General features: G+C 39.7%; 1 protein-coding gene across 3 annotated transcripts in view; it reads right to left on the bottom strand.

Annotated features, from left to right (window-relative positions):
* Positions 1–245: 245 nt before the first annotated feature.
* LOC140190636 (mannosyl-oligosaccharide 1,2-alpha-mannosidase IA-like) overlaps positions 246–16789 on the bottom strand; it is a 108544-nt gene continuing 92000 nt past the window's right edge. For 2 of the 3 annotated variants that reach the window (XM_072247381.1, XM_072247383.1), the window contains 3 exons: positions 13085–13257; positions 11898–12013; positions 246–1475 (listed from right to left, as the gene is read on the bottom strand). In XM_072247381.1, the coding sequence (XP_072103482.1) occupies positions 1346–1475; positions 11898–12013; positions 13085–13257 (419 nt within the window). In that variant the 3' untranslated portion in view covers positions 246–1345. Of the gene's footprint in view, positions 1476–11897; positions 12014–12527; positions 12917–13084; positions 13258–16789 lie in introns of those variants that run through there. The other variant, XM_072247382.1, reaches the window with a different exon arrangement.

Genomic DNA, 16789 nt, shown 5'->3' with positions numbered 1-16789 from the left:
GTAGTTAGGAAATTGCAAAGTAAATCAGGGCAAGGGCGATCTCATGGACTAGGAAATGACTTAGTTGCCTAAGGGGGCTGAAAAAGAATGATTTTGCTCCAACATAACTGAATTTTTATTTTTACCTGGTTTCATCTCATCCAGGAAATAAAATGGCTCTTGACTGATAAGCTAGTTAAACCTTCTTATTTGTCATTTTCATGTGTTTTAATTAACCAAATGTGACCAAACTATGAATATATGAATAATATCAGAAAAACAAATTTAATGCATATATGAGATACATTGAAATAGCAGATACATCTGGGATCAGATTAGACCATGTAATGTAATCAAAAGCAAAGTAAATGCTATATTACAAAAAAAAATGTCCATGTTAAAAGAGTCAGAAATGTCAGATGTATATGTACACTGATTTTGGAGCAATGCACGTCATGACTGCCATTATAAGTTATACAATTATTTAAATGATATACTTGGATTGCATTACACTGCATAAATTACTATTTCTGCCCAATGTAGTTATAAAAGAGGTGGAATAAAAATATCGCAGAAAATTCGGTTTTACTTTGTTTAGATTGGAAAACAATGGAATATTTGAATATAAAAATAAGCATTAAACTATGAAATTTACTTTTGATAGTGCAGAACTGCTAAAATGTAAAATGGACAATCTGCTCCCATTAAGGAGGAGGTTCACTCCTTTAATATTTAATTTCCGCCTTCTCAGTGCACTGTGACTAATTTACATCATATTCTTACCTGCATGGTTGAACAGACTTGCTAGATGTTTCAAATAAATAATTAACAACATGTAAAGGCAGCACCCAAAGACATTTTATACAAATATACAAATCAGTTTTTTTTTGCAGAGAAAATGAAAGGACTTGTTATTGAATAATGGAACCTCAGAACCCAGTTGGTAATGTTAATTTAATAATAAACATAAATGACTTAATGTGCATTTACTTTGCTTTACACAAATACATGTTTTTTTATATAAAATGAGAAAGGGAGTATACTACAGTAATACTATGTGTGACATTTTAATCCTTTGGTTAAAAAGAACAGTCAATTTGCATTCTCCCTCTGTTGGAACCTTAGGTATAAATGGTGTCTTTCTGAGACTTAGCTTAAAGTGTGGCCCACCACAAGCAGACAACAGGCCATGCAACTCCTCATAGAGGAAATCAATGTGTCCTGAATAGATCAAATACCACAACACATCAATTAAACTGCTGTCAACTTGTTTCTAATTATATCAATAAAGGTCCTTTACTGGAAAGGAAATTTATTTCAACCCCAAAGACTGATAAAGAATATCCTTTCTTCAGGATAGATTTTGTTACTGATCATTTGTGATCACTTGTTCCTGTGTATTCCTGCGTATTACAGGTAGTGGATGGGCTTCTGTATTAAACACCCAATGTTCTGGAGACAGCAATTCATCTTCAGAGAATAAAACGTACAGATACCTTTTTTTGGGGGGGTGGAAGGGGAGAAATGAAGAGAAGGGTTAATATATAAACAGCAATATTGATAAAGCAGAATATTTTACTTTTTAAACATAATTCTATTATTTCTACTTTCCAGAGAAGATTTAGATATATGTACCTATTACCTGAGTGGAAATGTAATCTAAATAGAAGCACAGAAATATAGAAAAACCTACAGCACAATACAGGCCCTTCAGTCCACAAAGCTGTGCTGAACATCTCCTTACCTTAGAAATTACCTAGGGTTACCCATAGCCCTCTATTTTTCTAAGCTCCATGTACCTGTCCAGGAGTCTCTTAAAAGACCCTATTGTATCCGCCTCCACCACCATCGCCGGCAGCCCATTCCACACACTCACCACTCTCTGCATAAAAAAAAACAACTTACCCATGACATCTCCTCTGTACCTACTTCCAAGACCCTTAAAACTGTGCCCTCTCGTGTTAGCCATTTCAGCCCTGGGAAAAAGCCTCTGACTATCCACATGATCAATGCCTCTCATCATCTTGTATACCTCTATCAGGTCACCTCTCATCCTCTGTCGCTCCAAGGAGAAAAGGCCAAGTTCACTCAAACTATTCTCATAAGGCATGCTCCCCAATCCAGGCAACATCCTTGTAAGTTTCCTTTACACTCTTTCTATGGTTTCCACAACCTTCTTGTAATGAGGCGACCAGAACTGAGCACAGTACTCCAAGTGGGGTCTGACCAGGGTTCCATAGAGCTGCAACATTACCTCTCGGCTCTTAAACTCAATTCCACGATTGATGAAGGTCAATGCACCATATGCTTTCTTAACCACAGACTCAACCTGCGCAGCAGCTTTGAGTGCCCTATGGACTCGGACCCCAAGATCCCTCTGATCATCCACACTGCCAAGAGTCTTATCATTAATACTATATTCTGCCATCATACTTAACCTACCAAAGCGAACCACCTCACACTTATCTGGGTTGAACTCCATCTGCCACTTCTCAGACCAGTTTTGCATCCTATCAATGTCCTGCTGTAACCTCTGACAGCCCTCCACACTATCCACAACACCTCCAACCTTTGTATCATCAGCAAATTTACTAACCCATCCCTCCACTTCCTCATCCAGGTCATTTATAAAAATCACGAAGAGTAGGAGTCGCAGAACAGATCCCTGAGGCACACCACTGGTGACCGACCTCCATGCAGAATATGATCCGTCTACAACCACTCTTTGCCTTCTGTGGGCAAGCCAGTTCTGGATCCACAAAGCAATGTCCCCTTGGATCCTATGCCTCCTTACCTTCTCAAAAGCCTTGCATGGGTACCTTATCAAATGCCTTGCTGAAGTCCATATACACTCTATCTACTGCTCCACCTTCATCAATGTGTTTAGTCACATCTTCAAAAAATTCAAGCAGTCTCATAAGGCATGGCCTACCTTTGACAAAGCCATGCTGACTATTCTTAATCATATTATGCCTCTCCAAATGTTCATAAATTTTGCCTCTCAGGATCTTCTCCATCAACTTACCAACCACTGAAGTGAGACTCACTGGTCTATAATATCCTGGGCTATCCCTACCTCCTTTCCTGAATAAGGGAACAACATCCGCAACCCTCCAGTCCTCCGGAACCTCTCCTGTCCTCATTGATGATGCAAAGATCATTGCCAGAAGCTCAACAATCTCCTCCCTCGCCTCTCACAGTAGCCTGGGGTATATCTCGTCCGGTCCCGGTGACTTATCCAACTTGATGCTTTCCAAAAGCTCCAGCACCCTCTTCCTTAATATCTACATACTCAAGTTTTTCAGTCCGCTGCGTCATCCATACAATCACCAAGATCCTCTTCCGTAGTGAATACTGAAGCAAAGTATTCATTAAGTACCTCTGCTATCTCCTCTGGTTCCATACACACTTTTACACTGTCAGACTTGATTGGTCCTATTCTCGCACGCCTTATCCTCTTGCTCTTCACATACTTGTAGAATGCCTTGGGGTTTTCCTTAATCCTGTCCGCCAAGGCCTTCTCATGGCCCCTTCTGGCTCTCCTAATTTCATTCTTAAGCTCCTTCCTGCTAGCCTTATAATCTTCTAGTTTTTTTAACCTTTCGTAAGCTCTTCTTTTCTTCCTGACTAGATTTACTATAACCTTTGTACACCACGGTTCCTGTCCCTACCATCCTTTCCCTGTCTCATTGGAACGTACCCATGCAGAACCCCACACAAATATCCCCTAAACATTTGCCACATTTCTTCCGTACGTTTCCATGAGAACATCAGTTTCCAATTTATGCTTCCAAATTCCTGCCTGATATTTCCCCTTACTCCAATTAAATGCTTTCCTAACTTGCCTGTTCCTATCCTTCTCCAATGCTATGGTAAAGGAGATAGAGTATATTGAGAGAGTTTCTAAAAATCAGATTTCAATTGTTTGAATTTTATAATATCTCTGTGGCAATATTTGACTTTAAGTACAAGTGCCTTTCAATAACTAGAATATGAGAGGAATTTATTTATTTATTATCTAGTTGCCTATTTATTTGTTTGTTCATTTATTTAGAGATACAGAAGGACCTTCCGGCCCAACAAACCATACTGCCCACCAACCCACCTATTTAACACTAGCTTCAACACAGGAAAATTTACAATGACCAATTAACCTACTAACCATTACATCTTTGGACTGTGGGAGGAATCCCATACACTTATAGGGAGAACATACAAGCTTTACAGATGGTGCTGGAATTGAACTCCAAACTAGGGAATGCCTCAAGTTGTAATAGCATCGTGCTAACTGCTACACTACTGTGCAATTTCTCAGTATTTAAAAACACAGATTCTTTATCATATTGCTGAAAAATTCTCATAGCCTAAAACATATGCATTATGGGAAACAGTATGGTTATAAGTACTTGAAACTTGTTTTATATTCATTTTGGACATACACTTTTAGAATAAGACTATAAGACATAGGAGCAGAATTTGGCCCATTGAGTCTGCTCCACCATTCAATCATGGTGATCCTCCATCCCGTGCCCCATTCACCGGCTTTCTCCCAGTAACCTTTGATACTATGTCCAATCAAGAACCTATTAAGCTCTGCCTTAAATACACCCAATGACTTGGCCTCTATAGCTGCCTGTGGTAATAAATTCCATAAATTCACCACCCTTTGGCTAAAGAAATTTCTCCGCATCTGTTTTAAAAAGACGCCCCCTATCCTGAGGCTGTACCCTCTTGTTCTAGACTCCCCAACATGGGAAACATCCTTTCCACATCTACTCTGTCTGGGCCTTTCAACATTCGGACGGTTTCAATGGGATCCCCTCTCATCCTTCTAAATTCCAGTGAGTACAGGCACAGAGCTAACAAGCGTTCCTCATAAAATAATCCTTTCATTCCCAGAACCTCCCGTGAACCCTCTCCGATGCCAGCACATCTTTTCTTAGATGAGGAGCCCAAAACTGTTCACAACACTCAACAAGACGCCACACCAGTGTCTTGTTAAGCCTTAGCATTGCATCCCTGCTCTTGTATTCTAGATCTCTTAAAATGAATGCCAATATTGTATTTGCCTTCCTCACCACCGACTCTATCAGCAAGTTAACCTTTAGGGTGTTCTGTACAAGGACACCCAAGTCCCTTTGCAGCTCAGATTTTTGGATTTTCTCCCCATTTAGAAAATAGTCTGTACAGTTATTCTATTACCCAAGTTCATGAGCATGCACTTTCAATTTGCCACTTTCCTGCCCATTCTTCTAATCCGTCCAAATCCTTCTGCAGCCTACCCGTTTCCTCAACACTACCTGCCCCTCCACCAATCTTCATATCATCTGCAAACTTGGCAATAAAGCCATCTATTCCATCATCTAAATCATTTATATGTAGCATAAAAAGAAGTGATCCCAACACCAACCCCTGCAGAACACTACTAGTCACTGACAAGCAACCAGAAAAAGATCCTTTTATTACCACCTGCTGCCTCCTACCCATCAGCTAACGCTCTAACTATGCCAGTAACTTTCCTGTAATACTAAAGTCTTTTAACTTGGTAAGCTGCCTCATGTATGGAACGTTGTCAAACAGCTTCTGAAAGTCCAAATATACAACATCCACTGCATCCCCTTTATCTATCGTATTTGTAATCTCCTCAAAAAATACTAACTGGCTCATCAGGCTAGATTTTTCCTCTAGGAAACCATGCTGACTTTATCTTGCCTTGCCATGTGTCACCAAGTACTCCATAATGTCATCCTTAACAATTGACTCCAACATCTTCCCAACCACTGAGGTCAGGTTAACTGGTCTATAATTTCCTTTCTGCTCCCTTCCTCCTTTCTTAAAGAGTGGAGTGACATTTGCAATTTTCCAGTCCTCTGGCAGCATGCCCAGAGCCCAATGATTTTTGAAAGATCATTAATAATGCCTCCACAATCTCTTATCGCTACTTCTTTCAGAACCCTAGGGGTAGTTCATCTGGTCCAGGTGACTTGTGTACCTTTAGGTCTTTCAGCTTTTTGAGCACTCTCTCCCTTGTAATAGTAACTGTACTCACTTTTCTTCCCTCGTACCCTTCAACATCTGGCACACTGCTTGTGTCTTCCACAGTGAAGCCTGATGCAAAATACTCATGTAACTCAGCCATCTCCTTGTCCCCCGTTATTATTCCTCTGGTTATTATTATTCCATTATTACAAACGTTTGTATATCCACAGAGTATTTATAAATCTATTTCTAATTTTCCCATAGAAACAGCACACCTGTATCAGTACTTAGTTAATGGTTCTTATTCCTACAATGGCTATGGTTTAGCCCAGTAACAGAGATAACCCATTATCATTATTCTGGATGGCTATTAAAAATATTCAATTCACATTTTATATGGCATTAGTTTCTGCATTTTTTATGCTTCAATTTTCTCTGAAAAAATCCTCTCCTGGAAGTGCTGGGTAAAAATAGGCAAGCCCATGCCAATCTCTTGGATGCTATGAACTCCATTAAATTTGTAAGATGGCATCTACACATGTACTTCTGATCCAAAGTGTATTAGACAGCACAGGATTTAAAGAGCATCTCACAATTGGAAATGCATTAAAGGAGTTAGTAAGGTGGTCCATGAGAAGAGAGACAGCACCTTCTTTCTAGACAAAAAAGGACAAGTGAGAGTTTGTAAAGATTAGCAGGCTTTTCCAAAATGCATGGTGCCACTAATTTCAAGAACACTTCCTTGCACATTGATCAAAAAGCATTTCATTCATACAATAGATAAATGGTGTATTATCATAGATGGAACATCTCATAGCTCAATTAATCATAATGAATTCATTCTGTGACCAAGGGTCTAAAAATGGACTGTGCAACTTTTCACATGAGCAGAGTAGATATACAACAGCCAAACCCCACAATAAATTTCAGCGCATACCACCAACATACCAAAGCAATAATTGTGATGTCTAGCTTACACTTAAGAACCTCTGTTGGTCTCAAGATTTGTCTCAAAATGCCAAATTGTACCATTCAGATGGAGCCACTGCCATTCTGTTGGGCCTCAGAAATCTTAGTAAACTGAGCAACAACAATTACCAGTTACCAGTGTGATACTCTGGTCTATCTAACCCTTTTAACTGGCCTATCCAGATTTTATAGCTTTTCCCCACCTATAACTATTGTTAGTTTTGGGCAAGGTTGCCAATCAGCTACCATAGAGGGCATTATAGTCTTGAAAGACTATAATAGCTCAATTTTTGTGGTACTCAAAATTACTTGGCTGCAGCTGGTGGCTCCATGGAATGTTAAGAAGCCCACTTTTAAAAAAAAATAAATGGGACTACCTACATTCATACTGTCTATCACTGATTCTTTACCAACAATCCAAACAGACAGCTGGCAAAGAATCAGAGGGCAGAAATTCAGCATCTCCTCTTTTTTTCCCCTCTGCAGCTAAAGGCAACTAATGCACCCATATTTCACTGAAAATGACCTAGGCTCAGATTAAATTGTATCATTAACCAGAGGATCTTATCAAAGCAGCAGGTTCCAGCTTCATCCAATCATCAAATTTTTAGAAAATCTGTACAACCACCTATTCCTACCAAAAAACTACAAACAAACCCACAATAATTTGAGAATCCCAAGATCCTTTTAAATAGTGCAATGCATGATGCTAAATGAAAGGGTCTGTCAACCTTCACCTAGCAGTTCAAAGCAAAGGATAATTAATTTTGTCTTTGCAAACCTTCTCAACTCACTTGAAGGATAACCAATCAACATCAACGTCCTTGTAGGAGCCATGTATCTATTTTTTATCTGCATTGTATTTTGAGTTGCATGTTTATTACGGTAGCCAGTCACGTTGGTTGGGTGTGGTAGAAGTAAGGAGTTTAGTTATTGTTAAATGCTCAAGGAGATCTGTTTTTTTTTTGTGAGAATGATGTAATGGTCTTTTGGAGGTCACCTGATGTGATTTTCCCACTGATGTGAGGTCACGTGATGACATGTGCCCCGTGACTATATAAGGGTCGACTCAGGTGACGCAGTAGGTTTTTGAATTTGTAGATTTCCAGGTAGAACGTCTTGTGCCTCCGTTTCTGTTGCGTGTTTGTTTTTGTGACACAATTTCATTTTTAAAACGGAGGGTGTGTTCTCTTACAAGGTATTGTATTTGGACTGGGAATTTGTGGCTGGAAGTGCCAATTTACTCAATTCCGACAGTTTTGAAGGGAGAGTGAAGAATTTATTGAAGTGAAGGATCGAGAGAAGTCGGCATCATTTGGCAGTTTAATAAAGAATCGACCTTATTGAGTCTTCGTTGGAGAAAACCTGCATCGAGATAACTCTTGCAAAAGCGCAATGAGTTCATGCAAAAAGGTGCTCTCTCTAAAAGGAATTTAAGGTCAGTCGATTTAAATTGTTTATTTTCGGCATTGGGAATCCTGTGGACAGAACCAGCAGTAAAGGTGCGTCTGTGAAGAAATCGTTCTCCAGAGAAGTCTCTCCCAATTGAATGTGTAAAACTGTTGGACTTTCGAAGTTATCGCTTTAAGAACTATATCTGACTGTATCGTTTTAAGGGCTGTTTTCGCATTTAACGCTTTAAGAACCAGAGCCGAGTGGCGAGTTGGTGAACAGCTGCGTACCTGTTAACCTCCGGTTAAAGTTTTCCTTTGTTTTTTTCCCTTATCGTTTATACGTGTTTAATAAATGTTTGGTTATTTTTATATAACCCGTCTCGATTAATATTCATTGTTGCCGGTTATGTTATATTATGTAATCATGCTTTGTCTTTGGATCAGTCTGGAGCTAGGGAGTGAGATAAGGGGTGCTATCTTTTTTTTTGTTGATTGCTTAAGTTTTCTAAACTACGTTGAAGAAAGCTTAAGTACGTTTAACATGCTAACACTGTTTATTTCATTATACTGTTAGTTTTAGTTTCATTAGTTTTATTGCTTCAAGATTGTTTGCTTTGCTACTTTCTTAATAAAAGATTCAACGTAGTCTTTGGCCCATGACTGCTCAGAGTGCAGCAGGAGCATTCGGAATGGTACTGAGAACTCAAGGCCATGCATCAGAGTATGCAAACCTAACTGGTGAAAGGAGCAGACTGCCAACAAAATGATCCACCCATCTGTCCAGTCAGCTACTAACTGCTCCATCTGTGAAAAGATTCCCAGTTCCCACACTGGCTTTATTAACGCCTTCAGCCATGAAACCGAAGTGGAAATACAATTGCAAGAAAAAGTTTGTGAACCCTTTCCAATTACCTGGTTTTCTGCAGTAATTACTCATAAAATGTGGTCTGATCTTCTGATCTTCATCAGAGTCACAATAATAGACAATAACAATCTGCCTAAACTAATAACACGCAAACAATTGTACTTCTTCTCGTCAATTTAAACAATCACAGTCTAGGTCCAAAAAAGTATGTGAATCTCTGGGGTAACGCCTTCTACAAAAGCTATTTGGTCAGGTGTTTCAGTCAATGAGATGAGATTGGAAGTGTGGGTTGTAGAGGTGTCCTGAGCTATAAAAAAAAAGACACACAAAGTCAGGTTTCTGACAGAACCTGTTCTTCAAGAAGGATCTGTTTATGTGCATCTTACCTTGATCACAACAACTTGAGGACCTTAGAAAAAGAATTGTAGAGACTCATGAAGTCCGAAAAGGCTACAAGAGAATTTCTAAAGACCTGAGTGTTCATCAGTTCAGAGTAAGAGAAATTGTCTACAAATGGAGTACTGTCACTATTCTCCCTAGGAGTGGGTGTCCTACAAGGATCACACCAAGAGGTGAAGAAGGTGAAAAAGAACCCAAAGGTAACAGCAAAATACCTGCGGAAATATGTACAACTTGCTAAAGTCTCTGTTCACATGCCCATTATAAGAAAAACACTGAACAAGTCTTCTCCTATCATTATGGATCTCCCCCTCCAACTTTCAAATCCCTTACTCACTCTTCCTTCAGTTAGTCCTGACGAAGGGTCTTGGCCTGAAACGTCAACTGCACCTCTTCCTAGAGATGCTGCCTGACCTGCTGCGTTCACCAGCAACTTTTATGTGTGTTGCTTGAATTTCCAGCATCTGCAGAATTCCTGTTGTGAACAAGAATGGTGTTCATGGAAGAACACCAAAGAGGAAACCACTGCTCTCAAAAAAAAAGCATTGCTGCACATCTCAAGTTTGCAAAAGACCAACTGGATGTTCCACAACACTTCTGGGACAATGTTCTGTGGACAGATGAGACAGAAGTTGAACTTTCTGGCAGAAATGCATGCCACTATGTTTGGATGAAAAAGGGCACTGCACATCAACACCAAAACCTCATCCCAACAGTGAAGCATTGGGGAGGGAACATCACAGTTTCGGTCTGCTTTGCTGCCTCAGGGCCTGGACAGCATGCAATTGTTGAGGGAACAATGAATTAAAAATTGTATCAAAACATTTTACAGGAGAATGTCAGGGTAGCAGTCCATCACCTGAAGTTGGATGATGCAACAAGGCAATGATCTGAAACACAAGAGTAGATCAAGAACAGAACATTTTAAAAATAAAATTCATGTTTTGGAATGGCTAAGCCAGAGTCCAGACCTTAACCCAACTGAGATGCTGTGGCATAACCAGAAGAGGGTTGTTCCTGCAAGGTATTCGAAAAATACTGAAGAACTGAAATAGTTCTGTTCGGAGGAATGGTCTAAAATTCCTCCTCGCTGCTGTGCAAGTCTGATCAGCAGCTACAGGAAACAATTGGTGGAGGTTATTGCTGCTAAAGGAGGTTCCACCAGTTATTAAATACAAGGGTTGACCTACCTTTTCCAGCCTGGACTGTGAATCAATGGGTTCAATAAACACATGAAATGTACAATCATTCATGTGTTATTAGTCGAGGCAGACTGTGTTTGTCTATTATTAGGACTTAGATGAAGATCAGACTGCATTTTATGAGTAATACAGAAAACTAGGTAATTACAAAAGATTCATAAACTTTTTCTTGTAGCTCTATGTCACCCTTGATCGTAAGAGTGCATGACTTAAAACCTATACAGAAATCCATGGGATGATAGCATCTGACAACATACTGTAGAAGTCCTTTTCTGACCTTACTCCTTGATTCCAGCAATTGAGAGGGGTGTAGAATTGTATCTGAAATTTGTCTCCATCTGATGTCTGCTACATGATAAACACAAGCTGTGACCCTAATCAATGTATCCACAACAAAACCAGTCATTACAAAATGGTGATACAAGATTGTATCATCACTTCTGTGCCAAGGTATATCCACTGCAGGTACCTTAAAAGCACTAGAGAAACAGCATCAACTTTACTTCTACGAGTACACTGGCAGGATAAGTGTCAATGTTCTCTCCCAGGACCGTAGCTCCTGTACTGAAGCCCTAATTACACTGAATCAGCTACAGACCAGAAAGCCAAAACAATCCATCAACAGAGATACCCAGGTGGACAAAGGGCATTCTCAAAACCTTGTTGACAAACATATAACATCACATCACACTAACCTGTGGATATCTCTCTCATTTGCCTAACTAAAATTCTTCATGGCATTGAGTGACTTAAAAAATAAGTTGGATGCATAGAAACCCAGCATAAATGGTAGCAGGAAAGCCTGCCCTGTCAAGCACCTCCTGTGGCAAATATTGAGCATCTTATATTGGCCAATTCAGCCATCTTAGAGCCTAGAGAAATGAACAGAAGCAAATCAACCTTGACTTCAAGGGTTAGCTTCTAAGTACTCCAAGCAAGATAATGACCTTCTGGGCATCACAAATCCTAGATAAAACCTGCAACGCTCCAATTTTTTTTATTTTTGCTATTCTTTGGATAAATGCTGAGCCATTGGAATTGTTACAATTTGAATAAGCTGCTCTAAGCAGCTTGTCCAAATAAATCAGAAGAAATAATTTAAATGCCTACTTCAATGTCTCTGCAAGAAAAAAGCTCTGCTGTACATCATCGTGGTGTGGCAGGGTACTATAGACATCCCTTATTCCAGAAAATCCAGCATCTACTCGGCAGTACTGCTCCAGAGCCTGTACAAATATAAAACAGAAAACAGAGGCTAAACTTAGCCTGTTAGGCATTAATTAGAAGAGTTTAAGCGTAATCATTCAACACACACAGGAGGAAATTCCACATACTGAAGGCAAATGCTGATTTACCAGAGTTTCCGTCAGCATAAATGCAAGAATTTCTTTGTCAGAATTTGGCAGAAAATGGACAAAAATGTCAAAAAAATGGCAAAAGTGCTGATTATTTAGTTGGCATCTTTCTACCTAGGTGATATATTGGATACACAGTTTTCAAATTTTGTGATATCATGTAATTTTCATTTTATTGTGAAATTAAATAGCTTTCATTTTTTGATGTCTTATCACACATAGTTCATGTCACCAAGTTGCATTTTAAACTTGCATGAAAATAACACACTAACATCTGTAAAGAAATGAATGACACCAATGAATATGTGGTACCTGTAGCACAGCAACATTTGTTATAGTTTATTGTCATGGACAGACATACTAAGGATATAAATGCCATGATAAAAGGTTTTTTAGCTGCAGCAGTGCAATACATCATAAGATGAGGATAAAAATAAGGTAACAAATTTAAATTAACACAAATTATACATAATGAACATACACATGTACAATAACAAAGTAAACAGTGCAAGATTGAGAGAAAAACGTAGTCCAAGGTAGTTTTAAGGTTTTTCAGGTTGGTTCAAGAACCTGATGGCAGTGGGGATGAAACGGTTGTTGAGATGTAGGTTATCAGGCTCCTGAACTTCCTGCCTAATGGCAACATCAAAAAAAGGGCATGGTCCAGATGGTGGTGGTGATCCAGAGTGGGCGGGGAGTGAGGAGATGATGGTAAAGCTGTCAGTGGTCCGTATGCAAATTAAAGAACCCATACATGTCTTATCAGAAAATTCCCTAGATTAGAAGGGAGTGAAAGGAAACCAGTTAAGAGACACTAGTTATGACTGGATAGTTAAGGAGTGAACCAGCCAAGCTCCTAATATGATTATGTTTCTAATGAACCAAAAACAAAAATATCACATAGAATGTGCTATATAAAAAAGTTAAATAGTCTTTACATACCTGTACTGCCTCCCAGCCCCATTCTCTATACCTGGGGTCATGGGTAAATCTCCACATATGCATGTAGGTTTCAATCACTTCAGGGCGCAGGATGTAATACTTATCATTCATTCTTGTAGCAACGGCATCTGCACCTCCATCGAAACGAAATGCTTCAGGACCAAGTTTAGTTGCTAAAAATGGTAAGAAATTGTACTTCAAAGAACTAATAACATTCAAATAATATCTCTTAAACGAATGCATCACTTAATTGTAGAATTAGAATTCCTGATCTGCCTGGACTTCTTGCTCCAGTCTCATCCTCTCTGGACACATTTATTCTTAACTAACGACATGACACTGCTATCTCAGTTTTTCACTGAACTTACTCAAAAAGACCTTCTACTGAACCTGTAATACTTAATGCACTAAGAACCAATCCCACCTTTGTCAATAAATTTGTTGACAAGGTTAATGAAGTTATTGTATGGCAAAATGACTCCTACCATCTGAGGGGATAAACTCCAGCTCCCTGACCCTCTTCGTCCTACTTCCAGATCACAGCTCCACTCCTGAACATTGGGTCATTGTCTCCAGGACAGTGCTAACCTCTTTCCTCCAGCAGTCTCCACTGTCATTGTCCTTTAATACTCACAGTCACTTTTACATCCTTCCCAAAACCCTCAAACAGGGCATGTTGTTTCAAGCTATTTCTGCCTTATCAGGAATATGAGAACATGATTTCAACTGCAGCACAGCGCTACAGCTGGAAGAGCTGCTGTTTCCCAGTTCCAATGATCCAGGTTCACAGTGCTATAGAGAACTTCGAAGCTGCATTCTCTACCTGTGATTGCATTAGTTTCCCCCTAGGTGATATACATTTCCCTCACATCCCAAACGTATTCAAGTTGATAGATTAACTGGTCTCTGTGAAGTGACCTTTATTGTGCAGGGGTGTAGGCGGTAGAAACTGGGAAGGATCTGATGGGGATGTGGAGAAGTAAAATTATCAGTACAGAATTAGTGTAAATGGGTGCACGATTATTAGCATGGACTGGATGGGCTAAAGGGACAGGTTTAGTACTACATGACCCTTGATTTGAAGAGAAATTGAATGTTTACATTCAATTGAATTTCTGTTCCATTCATTATAAGAACATTGAAAACAGGAACAGGAATCGGCTCCACAAGCCAGCCTATAAGATCATGGTTGATTTAATCTTGGCCACTTTCCACCTCTCTGTCTACATTCCACAACTTTCTCAGGTACTGAATTTCAAAGGTTCAGAATTCTCAGTGAGAAATAAAAAAGCAATTCTCCTCATCTCAATTCTGGTGACTATTTATTCCAACACCTATTCTACACATACCCATGAGCAGTGTCTCTACTTTCTGCGAAGGCTGAGAGAAGTCCATCTCCCACCCCCCATCCTCACCACACTCTACAGAGGATGTATCGAGAGCATTCTGAGCAGCTGCATCACTGCCTGGTTCAGGAATTACACCGCCTCGGATCGCAAGACCCTGCAGCAGATAGTGAGGTCAGCTGAGAAAATCATCGGAGTGTCTCTTCCCACTATTACAGACATTTACACCACATGCTGCACCCACAATGCTAACAGTATTGTGAAGGACCCCACGCACCTCTCAGACAAACTCTCCTCCCGCCTGCCATCTGGCAAAAGGTACTGAAGCATTCAGGGTCTCACGACCAGATTGTGTAACAGTTTCTTCCCCCACGCCATCAGAGTCTAGACTGACATCTACATCATCTATTATATTGTAATTTGTTCTCGACTGTGCCTATTGTCTTGTTTATTAATTATTGTACTGCCCTGCGCTGTTTTGTGCACTTCATGTAGTCCTGTGCAAATCTGTAGTCTAGTGCAGTTTTTTATGTTGTTTTACGTAGTCTAGTGTAGCCTTCTGCTGTCTCACATAGTCTAGTGTAGTTTTATGTTGTTTCATGTAGCACCATGGTCCTGGAGAAATGTTGTTTCATTTTTACTGTACCAGCAGCTTATGGTCGAAACGACAATAAACTTAACTTGACTTGAGAGAAAACATCCTCTCAGCATTTGGCCTGTCAATACCCCCTGAAAATATAATGTTTCAATAAGCTTATCCATTGATTCCAACTCTCACTTGTCAACCCACTTGCCTCAGGAATCAATCTAATGAACCTTCTCTGAAATGCCTCTAATGAAGCACATCCTTCCTTAGATATGAAGACCAAAACTGTATGCAGTACCTCAATTTCAGTCTCAGTGCCTTATAAAAGTTGCATCAAAACTATTTTTATAACCTCTAACTCTTGCTACAAAGGCCATCATTGTATCAGCTTCATTACTTGCTGCACCTAAGTGTTAACATTTTGTGTTTCATTTACTAGAACATTTAATACCACAACATTTGGCCAGCCTGCTCAGTTTAAATAATAGCTTGCTTTTCATTCTTCCCTTCCCATACTTTCTCATATTACTGCCATCTGTTAATTTCTTCATTTACTTAACCAATCTACCTTTTTCCACACTCTGCATTCCCTCATAGATTGCTAACAGTCTATCTTATTAGTAAACATGGCCACAGAATGTCAGACCCTTCATTCAGTTTAAAAATAGTTGAGGCTCCAGCAATGACCTACATCATTCCACTAGCTATTGATTGCCGTCTATTGGTCCCACTTAATCTAGTCAGAACATTAGGTCTGCAAAGAAAACTAGTAAGTTTGTCAAACATAATTTCCTCCAAATAAAACCATGTTGACTGCCTGATAATGTGATGATTTTATGAATGCCTTGCTATTATTTCCTTGATACAGGGTTCTAGGATTTTCCCCAATGATTGATAGAAGCTCAGTGGAATATTGTGCCTGCTTTCTGTCTAAGTCCTCTCAGAAATAATGGCACGAGCTTTGTAACTTTGCAGTCATAAGACCATAAGACACAGGAACAGAAGTACACCATTTGGCCCATTGAGTCTGCTCCACCATTCCATCATGGCTGATTTATTTTCCCCCTCAACCCCATTCTCATGCTTTCTCCCTGTAACTTTCGATACCTTTCTAATCAAGAACCTCCACTTTAAATATATTCAATGACATGGCCACCACAGCCATCCGTGGCAATGAATTCCACAGATTCACCACCCTCTGGATAAAGTTCCTCCTCATCATCTCTGCTTTAAATGGTCATCCCTCTATTTTGAGGCCATGCCCTCTAGTCCTAGACTTCCCCCATTATAAGAAGCATCCTCTTCATATCCTCTCTATCTAAGTCTTTCAATATTCCATAGGTTTCAATGAGATCCCTAGTCTTTCTTCTAAACTCCAGCAAGTACAGACCCAGAGACATCAAATGCTTCTCATACATTAACTGTTTCATTCCCCGAATCATTCTCGTGAACCCCCTCTGGACCCTCTCCAGCACATCCTTTCTTAGATAAGAGGCCCAAAACTGTTCACAATACTCCAAGTGCAGTCTGACTTGTGTCTTATAAAGCCTCAGCATTATATCCTTGCTTTTATATTCTAGTCGTCTCAAAATGAATGCTAATATTGCATTTGCCTACCTTACCACCAACTCAACCCAAGAACATAAGAAATAGAAGCAGGAGCAGGCTCTCTGGCCCGTTGAACATGCTCCACCATTCAATAAAATCATGGCTGATCTGGTCATGGACTCATCTCCAACCCACCTGCCTTTTCCTCATAACCCCTAATTCCCC

This window comes from Mobula birostris, chromosome 30 (assembly GCF_030028105.1).
Source record: "Mobula birostris isolate sMobBir1 chromosome 30, sMobBir1.hap1, whole genome shotgun sequence".
NCBI classification, from domain to species: domain Eukaryota; kingdom Metazoa; phylum Chordata; class Chondrichthyes; order Myliobatiformes; family Myliobatidae; genus Mobula; species Mobula birostris.
The sequence above is the reverse complement of the archived record's forward strand: the minus strand, read 5'-3'. Positions and strand labels throughout refer to the sequence as shown.